Genomic DNA, 16,724 nt, shown 5'->3' with positions numbered 1-16,724 from the left:
TTCGAGTCTCGTACTGGCAGGGATTGTGGGTGGGGGGAGTGAATGTGCAGCGTTCTCTCCCACCTTCAATACCACGACTGAGGTGCCCTTGAGCAAGGCACCGAACCCCCAGCTGCTCCCCGGGCACCGCAGCATAAATGGCTTGCCCACTGCTCCGGGTGTGTGTGTGTTCACTGTGTGTGTGTGTGTTCACTGCTGTGTGTGTGCGCACTTTGGATGGGTTAAATGCAGAGCACTAATTCCAAGTATGGGTCACCATACTTGGCCACATGTCACATCAAGAAAAAAAAAATAAAGAAAAAAAAACACTTGTGAACTGGGGAGTTGACTTTTTTTTTTTATGAGTAATATAAGAAATTAAAGATTTTTATTAAGGAACAGAACTTGTTCCACACTGCGAGGGCTAAGTCGGTTTCTTTTTTTATTCACTACTTCTCCTGCCTTTGAAAATATTCTCTCACATGGGACTGAGGAGGCAGGAGTGCATAAAAATTCCAGGGCAAGACAATGAAGATGCGGATAGACACCCTTTTGGGTAGCCCAGAAATGCATGGGATCTTCTGTGCGTGGAATATTTGGGTCACTGAGGTAGCGATGAACTTCAACTGTGGCATCTGCAGTCGCATTTTTCATTTGTCTGGTTTCCACAACATGACTGTCCAGTAGATCCCACAGACCTATAGATAAAATAATAAAAATAAAAGGTTAATGTAATTGTCTGTAATTCTCCGCAATAGACACACACACTCAATACAACAAACAGTACCTGAGTGGATGGCATCACTGCCTGTGGCTCCTGTTGCCTCTGGTTGCGATGAGGGGATTTGAGAGGATGTGGATGGTGTGTTTTGGGCTGCTCGTATCATTGCAGCACAGTCTGTGCATTTGACTGGCTGCAGAAACCTATAGCTTTAAAGCGTGGATCAAGCAGAGTTGCCAGAGTCATGACGCTCATAGTCTCAAATGTAGACATCCTCTCAGAAAGAAGTCTCAGGAGGTTGTTGCACAATAGCAAAGCTGTCTCATCATGAACCTGTGAGGTCTTTGAGGTGATTGCATGCCTCAGCATTCGTATTAGAGGAATTACCTTTGACCCTGACACTCTTTTCTCCTCTGACAATTCAATGGAAGCCTCATTGAAGTGACACGTCACACCAAGAAATTCATTTACTGTCTGGTACTCTTCTGAAGTCAAAGGTGTGAGGTTTGTCTTCAAAGTTACCAAAGCAGCACCTACTGGCTCCCTCTGAGCAAAGAGACGCTCTAACATGGCATATGTTCTGTTCCAACGCGTATCCACCTCCTGAATCAACTTATGATTTGGTTTGCCCATCTGATTTTGTAATACCAATCATCTTTCTCTTGCTGTTGTGCTGGATTTGAAATGAGCCACAATCTTTCGTGCCTTTAGTCGTATGTCCTCCAATCCTGGTGTTTGTTCTATAGCCTTCTTCACAACCAGGTATAGAGCATGTGCTATGCAGTTTGTGTGGCGCAGTTTCAGTCTGCTGGCACATGCAGTCATGTTGGCAGCAGCATCAGTTACCAGACACCTAACTTTGTTTTGAATGCCCCATTCCTCCATCAAAGCAGACTTCACTTCAGCTATATTTTCAGAAGTGTGACTATCTGATCATTTTCATTTATAAAATGACACGTCACCGCCAGATATGCATCCATATTATGAAGAGATGTCCACATATCGGATGCGAGGTTTGCAGCTCTGGCCTTTTTCGCCTCTTCTTTTGCCTTCTCTTTGGCCTCCTTGTATTTTTCCTCCACCATTTTCTTTAATGTCTGGCGGGATGGAAGAGTGTAGGTTGGATCCAACATTCCTACAAACTCCTTAAAGCCAGCATCTTCAACAATTGAAAATGGCTGGTAATCTTTAACAACCATGTTGACCAAGGCCCCATCAATCATCTGTTTTCTGATCCCTGTAATACAGTAAAGTATTTAAAATATAATTTGTAATACATAACTATGCGCTATTTAAGATTTATTTCTATAAAGACAGCAATTGACAAAAATAAATGACTGATCAGAAGTGTTATATCTTGGTTGCTAGCAGCTGGTCCACTTCCAGGAGATGTGTTCTCATGTTTAGCTCTAAAATGTCTCAACATTGAGGATGTGTTGTTATTATAAGAAAGCTGTTGAGAACAAATTAGGCACTCAGCCTACAGAAGGAGGTCAGATGTATTAATATATTGTAATTATTAATAGTAGTAGTAATAATAATAATTATTATTAGTATTAGTATTAGTATTAGCTTACTTTATTTGTTGATACAACTTCCGAACGGCCTCTTTTCTTCCATGCTGACAATTCAAGAGCTCAGTCTCCGTTCGAAGTTCACTACCGATTACCGAAGTGCATGACACTCAAAACCTTCGCAAGGGGTTCGCGCTATTTTTGAATCAGATTACGAAGCAGTCACGTGGTTGTAGACGACCAAGCTTCGATACAAGCTTCGAAGCCTCGGCCCAGAATGTCAAATCACTACATAGGCCTATTTGTTGGCACAGTCAACGATCTGAAGGTCAATGATCGGACAAACCTGCACGCCTCTGATTGGAAAATGTTTACCTATATGTGCAAACGTTTAAAACTTTGGGAGTTATAGGCTACTAATAATATCTACACTGATAAAGAGAACGAACTTTGGTATTAGATTGTGAACGAACAGCGGCTAACTATTAGCCTGCACTGTAGCGATTCGAAGTCTAACTCATTTTCGGAATCGGTTCTTTCGAACAAATTGTTTCATAGAGCCGTATGAAAATAGCCATCCTGTGGCATATTATGTACTTTATATTCTGATACATTGCTCATATTTATATTAATAATTGTGTTTCATCATCATTTCATGTGGTACAATTGTTGCAGCCATGGTTTTTGTAAAATCATTTAGAAACGAGCAAAAATAACACTGCTAAAATTGATGCTAAAATTCTGCTGACATTCATTTAAATCTCCCGCTTTTGTACGATTAGTAAAATGCGTCTTGAAAGTACCTCAAAAGGAATTTGTAAACAATTTGTTCAGATGGGTCTTAACCGACCCATTAATTGGAAATCATTGGAACCAGTGTTACGAAATTTTCGGTTTCTGAGATTTTCGGTTTCAGTGGGCGGAGCAAACATGAATATTCACGAGTTTCCCGGACATGCGCGTGGAACCAGGTGGAACTGAGAATTTCAGTTCACACTCCTTGTATCTCGGCAGGTTTAATGGAATAAAAAAAAAAATAAAAAAAAAGGTAAATATATTTCCAGCGTTGCACAAACTACATTTGTTTATCATTTCGGAACCGTTTATAATGTTTTGCACGTTTTGTGCAGTCGTCCCTGACTGAATGATTGCAGGCATTCTTTGTGTAATGTTAGGATAAAGCACAACAAACTTCAGCTAGTTGTATACATTGATTTCGGTTCTTTGTGCTCTTCATTTGTAGCTTGCGATGCTTTAAAACTGTGTCTGTTATTAGTTGTTATCATTTTTTTTGAATACATCACTGCCTGCAACAAATGAAATAAACCTATATAAACGTATCTGTAGACATATTTTTGTATACTGGTGTGATGATCCATGTCTTAACTTACCCCGTTCAACATTCTCCATGTTGGTTGTGAATTGTCTGCTGTCTGGTTGTAAACTATGATACAATCATACACTGCTGCAAAAACATATCATATATCATATAAAAATATCTATTTTACATTTTCCAATGTAAAATATTGAAACATTTTTACAAACAAATAGAAATTTACAAATTAAGATTATCACAAGGTTTAAGGTCCCATTTGCACAGTGAAACCAAAAATCCCAGAACACCTGGATGATTACAGCTACAGGTTTCCAATAGTAGTGCAGATCCAACTACCATTTCAATTATTTGTTTTTATGCTCTTCTGTTACCTTTTAAGTTTTAAAACTGTCATCTTCTGGCAATGAATGAAATAACGTTCACCACCATATCAGTGGCCTAATAAACATTTTACAACCTACACTGATGTTATTCTCTATCATCTGTTCTTTGACCATGTGTTGCACTTTACCTGCACAATGATGATCATTGATAAAAATGCATGGTCTATTTTGATGCACATCAAAACACTCATTCAACATTATTTATAGGCTAAGTCATAAACATATATATTCTTAATTAGGCTTTTTTTTTTTTACATAAATTGTTCGCTCCTGGTGGAATGACCTGCCCAACTCAATTCGAGCAACTGAGTGCTTAGCCATTTTCAAGAATCGTCTAAAAACACATCCCTTCCATCTTTATTTGACCCTCTAACTCTAGCACTCTCTATTCTAATTCTATTTAATCTATTTGTTGACATGACCCTCTAACACTTTCTCTCTCTATTTGTTTTCCAACTGCTTGTTTTCTTTAAAAAAAAAGGCCTCCAACACTAGCTTTCTCTATTCTTTTTCTATTCTATCTACTTGTTTTCTTTTTGTTATGTGTATGTGTAAAGCGTCTGCTAAATGACTACATACATACAACATACATACATAAATAAATAAGTAAAAAGGCCTCTAATTACAAAAAATAAAGTGGAATAAAGATTGGATTGTGGCTTTGATTAGCTTGAGGTAAAATGTGTGTTGGTGTGGATGTTTGACATTATGTGAGACAGTGACATTTTGTTTTTAAAAATATGAATTCAATAGTGATTCACACTCAAAATCCAGGAAAATGATAGTCATGGAGGATGCGAAGTAAAGTTTTTCTGAATTTTGAGCATGAATCACTATTGAATCCTTGTTACAAACTAAAAAGATGTATGCACCAAAACAAGACAACATAGGAGACAAGAGAGTGTGATCAGCATATTATAATGATCTCTGAAAGATCACGAGACACTAAAGAGAAGTTGAGATCTGACATCACAGAGGGGGAAAAAACTTTATTTTAAATTGTAAAATTATTTCATAATATTAATGTTTTTCGATATTTTTTATCTGATAGCCTAAATGCAGTTGGTGAACATGAACAAAGAACCTTACTAATACAAATCCTTAGAACAGTATTGTATATATCATATCAAAACAAGCACAAGCACACTTATGAACATTTGTTAATAAAATTATTTTTAACATGAAATTGCTTATTCCATTCAGTAAAATGCAGTGAAGTATTTTTCTCATTTACAGTGTACCAAATGTAGGCTACTTTTAAACTTTTGTCCATACAATTTTGTTTAATCCAAAATTGTACTTATTAAAGGAATGCTTTCATGCTTGTGTGTGTGGTCTTAGATTCCTATTCATTTAGTAAATATAACAGTTTAAGAACAATCACACCAGCATAGATGAAAGACGATTAGTCCAAAAATACAAGTTTATTTCAGCTGTTGTACTCAAATGATAACAACAGACATAGTTTTAAAGCATTGCAAGCGACAGCACAACGAACTGAAATCAAAGTAATTTATACAACTAGCTTAAGTACGCTGAATGTCTGCAATCATTCAGTCAGTGCCGACCAAACCCCTCCCTCAGAAAATCTCTAGAACCAACCTCAAAAGTCTCCATTTTTCACAAAAAGTCGCCAAATATGAAAACAAGCTCCTTGTCACAACAAATAAAAAAAAGTCGCAGCTACAATGAGAAAGTAGCTAAATTTGGCGACAAAATCCCCAAATTGGCAACACTGGTGCCGACTGCACAAAACGTGCAGACTAATAAAAACATTATAAACTGTTACAAAATGATGAACAAATGTAGTTTAGGTATAGGTTTGTGCAACGCTGTAAATATGTTTAGCTTTTTTTTAATATTCCATTAAACCTGCCGAGATACAAGGAGCATGAACTGAAATTCTCAGTTCCACCTGGTTCCACGCGCATGTCCGGGAAACTTATGAATATTCATGTTTGCTCCGCCCACTGAAACCGAAAATCTCGTAACACCGGTTCGTCTGAATGATTGAAAAGATCCGACTCAAAAGAACGATTCGGACATCGCTGCTGCAGTGATTGGCAGACGTTTGTCCAGCCCCCTCTTCCGTACATCGACCATGAGCTCATAATGCACCACAAACACACTTAACCCCAGCTATTTACGGAGTGTAAGATATAATCAAAGGAAGGATTATGGATTCAGAAGCGATGGAATTGAATGGAGATGCTCACGGAGGAGATTCAGGAGTGGTGAGTGATTTTTAACATATCAGTATCATTTAAACGATCACAAACGCATCCGCCAATGGGATGCTAGTTTTAAAAGTTTAACCCATTATATTGGTGTCTATGAAATCCAGTCGGGTTAGATTAGAATAAAGGGGTTTCTTGGTTTTGGTAGAAAAAAAGACTGCTCGTGTACAGTTTCCTGTAATGCAATGAATGCACTTATGTGGATGAGTCTAACTGAAGGGATATTGTGGCGTGGTCCGCGGGGTAGATCTTATATAACTGCAGACCATGAGCAGATGTCTCCGGGATGTTTGTTTCCAGTAACGGAAGGTTGTGAGTGGCAACGAGTCTGTTCGCTGGTCAACATTAAAGCGCACGCGGCACAAAAGCGGTTCAATGTTTTGAAGCAAACCTCTTATTCATTACTCTGGTGTTTCGCTTCGCCGCGTCCAGACAGATGATGAGATCACCAGGCCGTGTAACCCTAAACAATAGGCTGTGAAAGACGCTAATAAACTCTGCCAGTGGAGAGGACACGTCAATAACGCACATTTAAAACACGGTATGCAATGCATAGCGATGCCCACAAACACACCATCGGTGTAGCACTTGACACAACAGTAATTCTAAAAACATTAACTATATAACATGCAACAGAATCTGGATTCCGTCACACTTTACACTTGTTTAAAAAAAGAAAGAAAGAAAAAGTGTACCTTAAACAATATTACCATAAAAGCATATATTAGCTTCTTAAATATTTATATTATTTGTTAATTAAAAAAGATAATACCTTTTCTCTTGATATTTATTAATACATGTATTCTGTATTTTATATGAATGGAACATATATGGTAAAGGCCGTTACAGTTAACCAATTAACTATTTACCTTACTGTAGCATTTTTAAGTTCCTTTTCCATGAACATTAAACAGTCAAACCATAACGGATGGATTCTACATTGAGCAAGCTTTACAGTCTTGCTAGCCCAGGAGGGAACAAAAAAATAAACAAAAGCTGACATCACATCATAACTTATCTTCTAGTAATAAAGCACTATCTAATGCATTTAGTATAGTCGTTCCTATTGCTACTACTAAAGTTACTGTACGAGTACACTACTGCACGAGTACACTACTGTATTATTTAGGGTAAAATATATGAATGTATAGGGGAAAGTGTATTTTACGTGTTGTGACAGGTCAACATTTCTCATAAGTTTTTTCAACTCGTACAGTTCCCATCTCTGAAGGTTTTTTTTTTTTTTTATTTAAACCTTAAATTTTAATAAGTTTGTCTTACACTTCTATTAATGTTTGCACTGAAGGAAGGTGAGGTGAAGTGGTTAGAAAGACTAGAGGAACATCTTACCACCAGTGGATTTTTTTCACCCAACAAACACCCTGAAACACACAAAATCAAACAAATCATCATTCCTGTGGGTTGACCAGTGTTTAAGTCACTGTGTGTTTAGGCAGACTGAAAGGGCAGTGATTTCTATGTGGCTCATTTCTATGCCAAGTCGAAATGACAACTCCACCTGCTTTGGTATGATGTAATACTTTTTGGAATTATGGACAATTGCACCATTGATTGTAATTCTAGTGTCAGGTCCATAAATATAGCCGCAAAAAAAAAAACTTACACAACATAGAAGGTATGAGCAAAGTTAAAGGTTAAAAACATAAGTGTGAAATGCGTATACTGTAGTTCTAGGTATGTTGATTGCATTACAGTTACATATCACTTCGCCACATTGTTTCTGAACTAGTACCGGCAGCTGTGCTGTGCAAGATACTTCATCAGTGACATAGTGAAGTGGTTCTACACACAAGAGGGATGCAAGTCTGAAAAACAAGATAAACACATTGTGCAGACAAGTACATCGTGCTAACTGTGGTATACTATAATTTACTTTTTCTGCATTTTACCACCTCATCCGTGAATTAATTTTAAATAGTTATAGAATGTATACAATATATGAGACATATAACAGCCCATGCAAGTCATTGCAATCTGCCAGGGTTGTCATGTACTTATTTTTATGAATGCTTTATATGTATGAAATAGTTCCTTTAAAGGTACAATATGTAAGTTTTCACTGCTAGAGGGTGCGTATTCAAAAGAAACAAAGGCGTAGTTTGATGACGCCGTGACTGAGTGTGGAATCATGGGAGTTGTCGTCTTCATCCCCACAGTAATCGACGAACAACAACGTCAAACTCTGAACTTTTATTAACAAAACAAATAAAAATACACCATATATGCCTAATAAAATAACAAATTACTTAGGCTACACAAAGTTTAAATAGGTATATAAAACTGAAAATCAGCAAACACTGTGGAACCAAATAAATAAGAAATGACTGTTTAAAAAAACTTCCAGTCTTTTCAAAATCTAAAATATTGCCAAACGGGCGCCTTTGCATTTCCTTTCTAAACAATCTTCTGCCATCGTTTTGTCTTTCTCACCTCACTCTTGTTAGTCAGCTTGACTCACTCTCCTCACGTGATGAATAAAATCGGACTCCTGCTCCGTGGTGCACTGTCGTTCGCGCACGGTTCGGCATGCTGCATTGAGCATTTAGTTTTTAAAAGTGTCTGTCCTCTAACTGAACTCACTTTAGCGTTTCCGCTCCTTCCGGTCGTGCGTATGTGGGGTAAAGCGGCGCTGTTTTATCATACTAGATACGTTTGAAAGTTCTGTTATAATGCTACTCTGTGCGGTCGTCACCTGTCTAATAAAACGCACAACATATTAAAGCGTCTTTGGTGTTTCCATGTTTTCTACAAAACAAAAAACGGAAATCGAGGGGTTATGATGTCATTGGCAGGCGGCACAATGACACTATAGACACGGTCTGTGTCACTAGTTAAAATTGCTTATTTCTCTGGATTTAAACATTCTTCGAAAAATTTGGGATAATGTAAGTACACAAGTCAGCAAAATATATTATACTGTTTTAGTGGTTTTTGGATATTTTAATAAAAACATCTTACATATTGTGCCTTTAAGTGTTGCCAATAACTTTTTTGGCATTTCCGGTTTGAAAGTTTATGCAATATTTTGGTTTTTAATATCCAATGGCAACCAATAGCAGGACAGAGAAAGACGAAGAGACCCCAAGCTGATACATCTAGATAACTGGTTCTGAGTGTCATTGGGGATCATGGAAAGAGGGAGTATTTCTAATTTCTTTGCCACTCCCGGCATAGGCACAAGGGTCCCTTGTGTTGGGCAGCTGGACTGAACCATACCCAAAGTCAACACCTGCTCTACACTCCACTGAAGAGCCTGGAGAATACTATAGTGCAGTCAGTCTCAACCAAATATGAGACATTTTCTGCCATCTCAGAAATGTATGAATTCATTCATTTTTTCAATACTGAAGACTGAAGTCTGCTGCCCGGCTGGTGAGAGTCGAACAACACAAAGTAGATGTAATAATGTGACACCAGAATGACATCAGAGCAAGCTCACACCTGCAGCCTGACCTCTCCTCCGCCATAATAGAGAAGAATAGTGCTTTTGTGTTCACAGAGCCACATTAGCAAGAGGCATACAGAGCTCATCCCCTTTACAGTTCTCAGAAAGCTAAATCTCATGGATCACATGACCAGCTGCTGTGTATTATCTTGTTCAAAAAGAAATGGGGATTTCTTGAGATAATTCTTTAAAAGGCCCTTCATGATAAGCCAAAAGTACAATGCGAGTTTGATGACTCGTGGTCTATAACTCAAAACACTTGAGATATGTTACTCCAGCAACAATAAGAACTATAAGAACAAACGTTTGAACTTCAAATACATCTGACTGAGATTGTAGAACACTGTTTGAATGCAAAAACAGTGGCAAACATTCCATATCTGCTTCGTACTAACTAATGTTTCAAAGTGCAGTTGTTTTCAGAACATCACAGAGAGGAATTTTACCAATAAGCTGCTTTAACAGGATAAAAATTCTCAAGCTTCTATTTAAGAAAGTAATCAGTTCTAAATAGAAAATTCTACTGGAATCTCATGATAGCAAGGTGACAGTGATACAATGTTGAGTTTTCATCCAAACCATCATCTTGGTTGAGGTTGACGTTTCAATATTTATAGTATGTTGCATCAACATTGAACTTTTGATTAAAGCCAACAGCACACAGGGGTGGAGACAGGGATATTGAACTAACACTGATTTGTTGTTGATGACCACATCACGATGAATGTATTTCTGCAGAATTCTAGTTGGTGTTACTCAATCAGTGGGGTGTTTTCAAACCATGATGGGCACAATTTCAACTGATTTACCTGATTTGTTCTAATCCACTGGGGGCTTGGTTTAGGGGTGGGTCTTTGAGTAAAGCAGCTAAAAAAAAAACACCTGTTGTAGTCTGGAAGTGCCCACTGATTAAGAAACTCCCATTTTGGTTCTGCATGCGCAAGTAGTCTAACTTAGGCCTGGTACACACTAGACGATTTTCAAATCTTAAAGGGGTCATGAACTGAGAAATCAAAATTCTCTTGCTCTTTTGACATATAAGAGGTCATTGTATTATAAAAACATCCTGCACGTTTCTGAACTCAAAACTTTCTCGTTAGTCTCAAAACAGCTTATATTGAAGCCAATCTGCCAAAACGACAGGTTATGGAATGTGCCACTTTATGCCGTAATAGTGTGGCTAAACCCTGCCTCCGCATAAGAAGATCAACGCCTGCTTCTACAGTTTATACACAGCCCATGTCTTACATTTTATACTCGATGCTTGCACAGCATCTTGCGTTCTTTCCTTTAGAAGTAAAGGCAGATGAGGATGGACAATTCAAAAAATGAGAAGTACCCTCCTAATAATGGTAATAATAATTATATGTTGACTTGTAGTTGACAGCACGATCACCTGACCAGGGATTTGTTGCTATCCTGTGCTTTATGTCCTGCTCCCCAATTACTGCATTATCAGGTAATCTTTCGTTTTCCTCAATCAGCATTAAATGTGATTAAACTGATCTCTATTCAGTTTAGCCCGTTCCCGCTTAAACACAATTACAAAAAATCGTGTGTTTATGAGAAAGTGACAGACGAGACTATTTTGTGACATTTAAGGAGTCTACATAAGGTGAATCTGCAGCTTATTATTTTTTTATGTTCCCATCCCATACTTTTTCCTGTGAGTAATGGCCATAACTCAGAGGTGGCCACCTTCATGCTGAGTTTAGAGTTCATGTATCCATCACACCTGCCTGGAAGTTTTCAGTGTGTTTATAGGACTGGAGATAAACTCATCTAAAAAAAAAAATGGACATCCCTGCCATTGCACTTCTATTTATAAATGTTAATTGTAGAAACTGTATTGATATTGAAGTGTTAATAGATTTGAGCTAATGGATTAAGTATAATTTAATGATACTACAATCATAGTTAGAATGTTTTGTTTTGAGCAATTTTAAAGTGAATCATGTTGTGTTTAACATTAACATTCCTGAACGTGACTATGTATGACAACTGAATTGACTTGCTTCTAGGCGACATCATGCTTGCTTTTTCAGATTTCAGAGAACCCAAAGGAAAACAGGCAGCCATCTCATTGTAAGCCAGCTTTTTAAAACTTGAACCTCTGGACCACTTGTAGTCTGACATCAGACTCCTGAAACTAATCATTTTAAAGGTTGTAGTGTTTTTGTCCTTTTTGTCCCACTTTTAATGTATATAGAATGATATGTTATGATATTTGTCATTGATTGTGTCAAACTGTTAAAAAACAAAATGACTCAATTGCTGGAAAGGTGTCATTTTCATTTTAAAAGGTTTTCCCCAAACTTTTAAATGGTCAGGAATTTGTTGTTGTACCACTGAAGTGTAGCTGAAATATTAATGTTGTTTCAACATTAACTGAGGGTGAATAAGTGATGCTGAACCATCATCCTTTCATGTTGATTCAGTGACATCACCATTGTTTTTTTTTTTTCATAATTCAACATTATTGTTTCACTATTAACTGAGGGTGAATAAGTGACGTTGAACCATCATCACTTCATAATATTGATTCAGTGACATTATTGTTTTTTTTTGATAATTCAACATCGTTTCAATATTAGCAGAGGGTTTATAAGTGATGTTGAATCATCACTTCATAATGCTGATTCGATGACATTACCATTTTTTTTTGTCAAAATATCCCCATTGTTTCAACATTAATTGCTGTTGCAAAAGTGATGTTAAAGCAACACCACTTTGTAACATTAATTCAATGCAGCTGGTGTAACATTGACTTAACATTGTTTCAAAGGTTGCTTGCTGTCTGGGATGAAAGCTTTAGGGAATTTAATTTGACATTTGAGAGTTTTCTGTGGTGCAGAGGTTTCTATAACCCTAGCAGTGACTACCAATGACCCACACTACACTTTTGTTTGAAACGGAAGGAAGGAAATCATGTCAGGGTCAACAAACCACTCACCCACTTCCCTTCACATGCTACAAACATCCTAAAGAAAAAAACACAAGTGACTTTCAGTTCCTTCTAAAACTGAGACATATGACCATAGATGACCCATCACTCAAATTTCTGAAGAATAGCTATTGAAGGTCAGAAAACAAGAAGTCAAATTCTATGCAAATTGTAATTCTCACTTGAAACCTTTCCAACTCTGGTAAATCTTTCTCGTGTACTCATTACCTTGTCTTATTTCCATGGATGTAGTTACATCACGTGTGTTTTCATGGTTGTGTTTAGCGTCCTCGGCAGAGCCGCTGGTCAAGGAACACCCCAATTAACATGAACCATTACGCCAATAAGAAGAGTGCAGCAGAGAGCATGCTGGATATTGCACTGCTGATGGCCAATGCCTCCCAGCTGAAGACCATCCTGGAGGTGGGACCCACTTTCTCCTTATACATTCCTCTCATCAGTCTCATCAGCATCTCCCTCATCCTACAGATCATCGTGGGGGTCTTGCTTATCTTCATAGGTGAGAGAAGCTCATCCAAGTTCACAGACCTCAAAATATAGAGACAATAGTGATTTTATACATGATTAGATTTGCTTCTATAAGACAAAATATTGTTATTACTATCATACCCTAATTACTAGCATATAGAAAAAAATTATGCAGTGACCAAAAAATATTTATAATATATGTGACCCTGGACCACAAAACTTAAGTCTTAAGTCGCTGGGGTATATTTGTAGCAATAGCCAAAAATATATTGTATGGGTCAAAACTATTGATTTTTCTTTTATGCCAAAAATCATTAGGACATTAAAGGAACACTCCACTATTTTTGAAAATAGGCTCATTTTCCAACTCCCCTAGAGTTAAACAGTTGAGTTTTACCATTTTCGAATCCATTCAGCCGATCTCTGGGTCTGGCGGTAGCACTTTTAGTTGTAGCTTAGCATAGATCATTGAATCTGATTAGACCATTAGCATCTCGCTCAAAAATGACCAAAGAGTTTCTATATTTTTCCTATGAAAAATGCGCAATGATATTACGCAGCTCCTGAAAATAGTCCCCAGCACGCTCCCTGTGCAAGCAGATGGTCACGTTGGTTATGTTGATGGAAGTTAGCCTATTTTCAGGCACTGCGTAATATCATTGCGCCTGCTGCACCCATGGTACGGCAGCAAAGTTCCTTGATTATTACGCCGGAATGAGAGTATAGTTCCTAGCCATATCGGCCTAGAAAATCACAACTTTTCATTTTCCGTCGGTCTTAGTACACGATGTAACTACAGAAGAGTCAAGTTTTAAATAGGAAAAAATATAGAAACTCTTTGGTCATTTGCTAAGCTACAGCTAAAAGTGCTACCGCCAGACCCAGAGATCGGCTGAATGGATTCAAAAAAGGTAAAACTCAACTGTTTAACTCTAGGGGAGTTGGAAAATGAGCCTATTTTCAAAAATAGTGGAGTGTTCCTTTAAGTAAAGATCATGTTCCATGAAGATATTTTGTAAATTTCCTACTGTAAATATATCAAAACGTAATTTGTGATTAGTAATATGCATTGCTAAGAACTTCATTTGGACAACTTTAAAGGCGATTTTTTTTCAATATTTTGATTTTTTTTTTTGCACCCTCAAATTCCAGATTTTCAAATAGTTGTATCTCGGCCAAATATTGTCCCATCATAACAAACCATACATCAATGGAAAGCTTATTTATTCAGCTTTCAAATAAATTGACCCTTATGACTGGTTTTGTGGTCCAGGATCACATATATGCATAACCTTTTAAAACCCACGAGAAACTATTTAAATTAAACCTTTCAAACTGGTGATGTAAAGCAGCATGCAAAAATAAACGTCTCAAGTAGTTCAACAAAAAGTGAAAATACTCACCCTCGGTGTTTTTCCAAACCCATATGACTTTGTATGAACACAAAGAAGTTCTGAAGAATGTTCATGCTGTTCTCCTCCATACAATGAAAGTGTTAAGCTCTGAAAGGGACAAAAAGCAACATAAAAACATCATAAAATACTTTATTAAACACTTTAATCCAAGTCTTTTGGTGACATTTGATATGTTTGCCTGAGGAACAGATTCAAATATATGTCTTGCCTTGCCACCATTCACTTCTATTATACAGAAAAAAAATCAGCATGGATGTTTTGCTGTAATAATAAATTCCATTTGTGTTCTATGAAAGAAAGAAAATTCTTCTTTACAGGGTTTCGAAAGACATGAGGGTAAGTAAACAATGACAGAATTGTAATTTTTGGGTGAATTATTTTAACATTTGGCAATTCAATCCAATAATAATTGTGTAGAAGGAGAACTGATACATGATACTAGAACAGAACTTTCAGTACAGAAGTTGCAGAGAGGTTGATCCTACACAAATCTGTTTGTTATTGTGCATTTAGTATTTCAACATAATTATATCAGGTGGTAAAAGTCAGTCCTGCAACACTTTGGTGTTTCCATTAGAAATGCTTTTACTTTCACTTTTATTTTTGTCCACAAAGTGAGAGTAAGAGCTTTCTCAGTTTGAGAAAGAGGTTTCAATCATATAAAGAAATTCCGTCCCAATTTGAGAAATATTCATATGCTCAACTTAAAAAAACACCCAGCGTCCATTAACTGTCTAGTATTTCCTTAAACACAACACTGTGCACTTTACACTGGAATCGATTGTGATCACAATCACGCTCTAATTGGTGGAAAATGGGCTTCATCTTTGGTATTGAAAGTTTTACAGTAATTATGCGAGTTCTTTTAAACATGAGCCGTTAGTGTTGGAGATTTTGACACCTGCACTACTGAATGATGGACACCATATAATTATCATTTTCTTGTCCCACATTTGTCCGATTTGACCCTTTCATTTTAATTTAAGAAGCTGTTAAATCAGTTTTCTTAAATGTTCTGAATTACATAATGAGCTGCTTTTATTGCTTTTGTTCTACAGTGAAATGGAATCTGAATGACACAAGTAAACACTTCATACTGAATCTTCTGGAGAACATCGTCACAGCTCTCATCTTTATCATCGTAGTAGTAAATATTTTCATCACAGCATTTGGCATCCAAAGACCAGAGGACACAAAAGCTTAACTGGCAACTCCAGTTTAGGGTTTCCTACAGGTATATATAGTTGAACATTTATTACCAAAATCAGAAAAGTTGTCATGACATATTCAAATGTGCCACTAAGTAAATATGCCTTATGTTTTGCAGAAACTTTTTTTAAATCCCAAAATGAGCTGCTACTAGTATCCTAAATACTATACGTTGTGGACCATAAATTCTAAATTTAATTAAAAAATGCAATTACATATAATTGTTGTACGAGTAATTGTTTAATTATATACGTACTTCACATTGTTAAAATGCATTAAATGTGAAATTGGATCAAATATTTTAATAGATTTGAGATTTTGAGACTGAAAATAATCAAGACAAAGACAAACAATACCTTTCAAGCCTGAAAGGGACAGTAGCACCTCACCTTACATTGGACCTTCATACTGTCTACCTGAAAGCCTCTGATCACTGTGGTTAGGGGGAAATGGACTCATTTTACGTGTGGTTCAACAGAATGCAACTCTTGCACATGGCACGTTTGTGTTTGTTTTTACTTAAAAGTCATACTTAAAGGTCTTGCTGCATGGATAAACTGCTTAACAAAGTCAGAACAAGGTACTTACAGTTCAAGCTGATCATGACTATATGAAGAGTTTAAATCTTTTCTTACAAAATTCAGTACCTTTACAAAACATGAATACTAAATCTGATTTGCCATCATAAATCTAGCACATTTTTATCTTGTATTAGTAGACCAAAAACGTCATAAATTGAGGTTTTTATTTTTGAAGTATTAAAAAAGAACTAGCAACAATGCATGTTGTCTGTTTGCATTGATGCAGTAAACACTGAAATAAGAGCGCCATCTACTGACAAGGAGCTATGCTACAGACAACGAAGCATATTGTTTTTTTCTTTGAAATATTTGTGACTAAGTTTTAAAGTTATTTAGTGTTTTGATGTTTGTTGTGATTATTTACTACCCATATGTTTATATGTTTCTTGAACTTTTTGTACATTTTATATGGATATTGTTTGTATAAATGACCAAAGATTGCCTTTTTTC

At 36.7% G+C, this 16,724-nt stretch overlaps 1 protein-coding gene across 2 annotated transcripts; it reads left to right on the top strand.

The window, feature by feature from the left end:
• Window positions 1-5,961: 5,961 nt before the first annotated feature.
• Window positions 5,962-15,950, top strand: LOC107696824 (ninjurin-1-like). 2 transcript variants are annotated; one of them, XM_016497452.1, is made up of 4 exons: window positions 5,962-6,167; window positions 12,866-13,100; window positions 15,543-15,718; window positions 15,812-15,950. In XM_016497452.1, exons 1-3 carry the CDS (start codon window positions 6,111-6,113, stop codon window positions 15,686-15,688), a joined length of 438 nt encoding a protein of 145 aa, XP_016352938.1. In that variant the 5' UTR covers window positions 5,962-6,110; the 3' UTR covers window positions 15,689-15,718; window positions 15,812-15,950. The 2 variants fall into 2 exon arrangements, with proteins under 2 accessions (XP_016352938.1, XP_016352851.1); XM_016497365.1 differs by having other exon boundaries at window positions 5,963-6,167; window positions 15,543-15,950.
• Window positions 15,951-16,724: the final 774 nt, after the last annotated feature.

Source organism: Sinocyclocheilus anshuiensis, unplaced genomic scaffold, assembly GCF_001515605.1.
Source record: "Sinocyclocheilus anshuiensis isolate Anshui unplaced genomic scaffold, SAMN03320099.WGS_v1.1 scaffold313, whole genome shotgun sequence".
In the NCBI taxonomy this organism is placed as follows: domain Eukaryota; kingdom Metazoa; phylum Chordata; class Actinopteri; order Cypriniformes; family Cyprinidae; genus Sinocyclocheilus; species Sinocyclocheilus anshuiensis.
The sequence above is the reverse complement of the archived record's forward strand: the minus strand, read 5'-3'. Positions and strand labels throughout refer to the sequence as shown.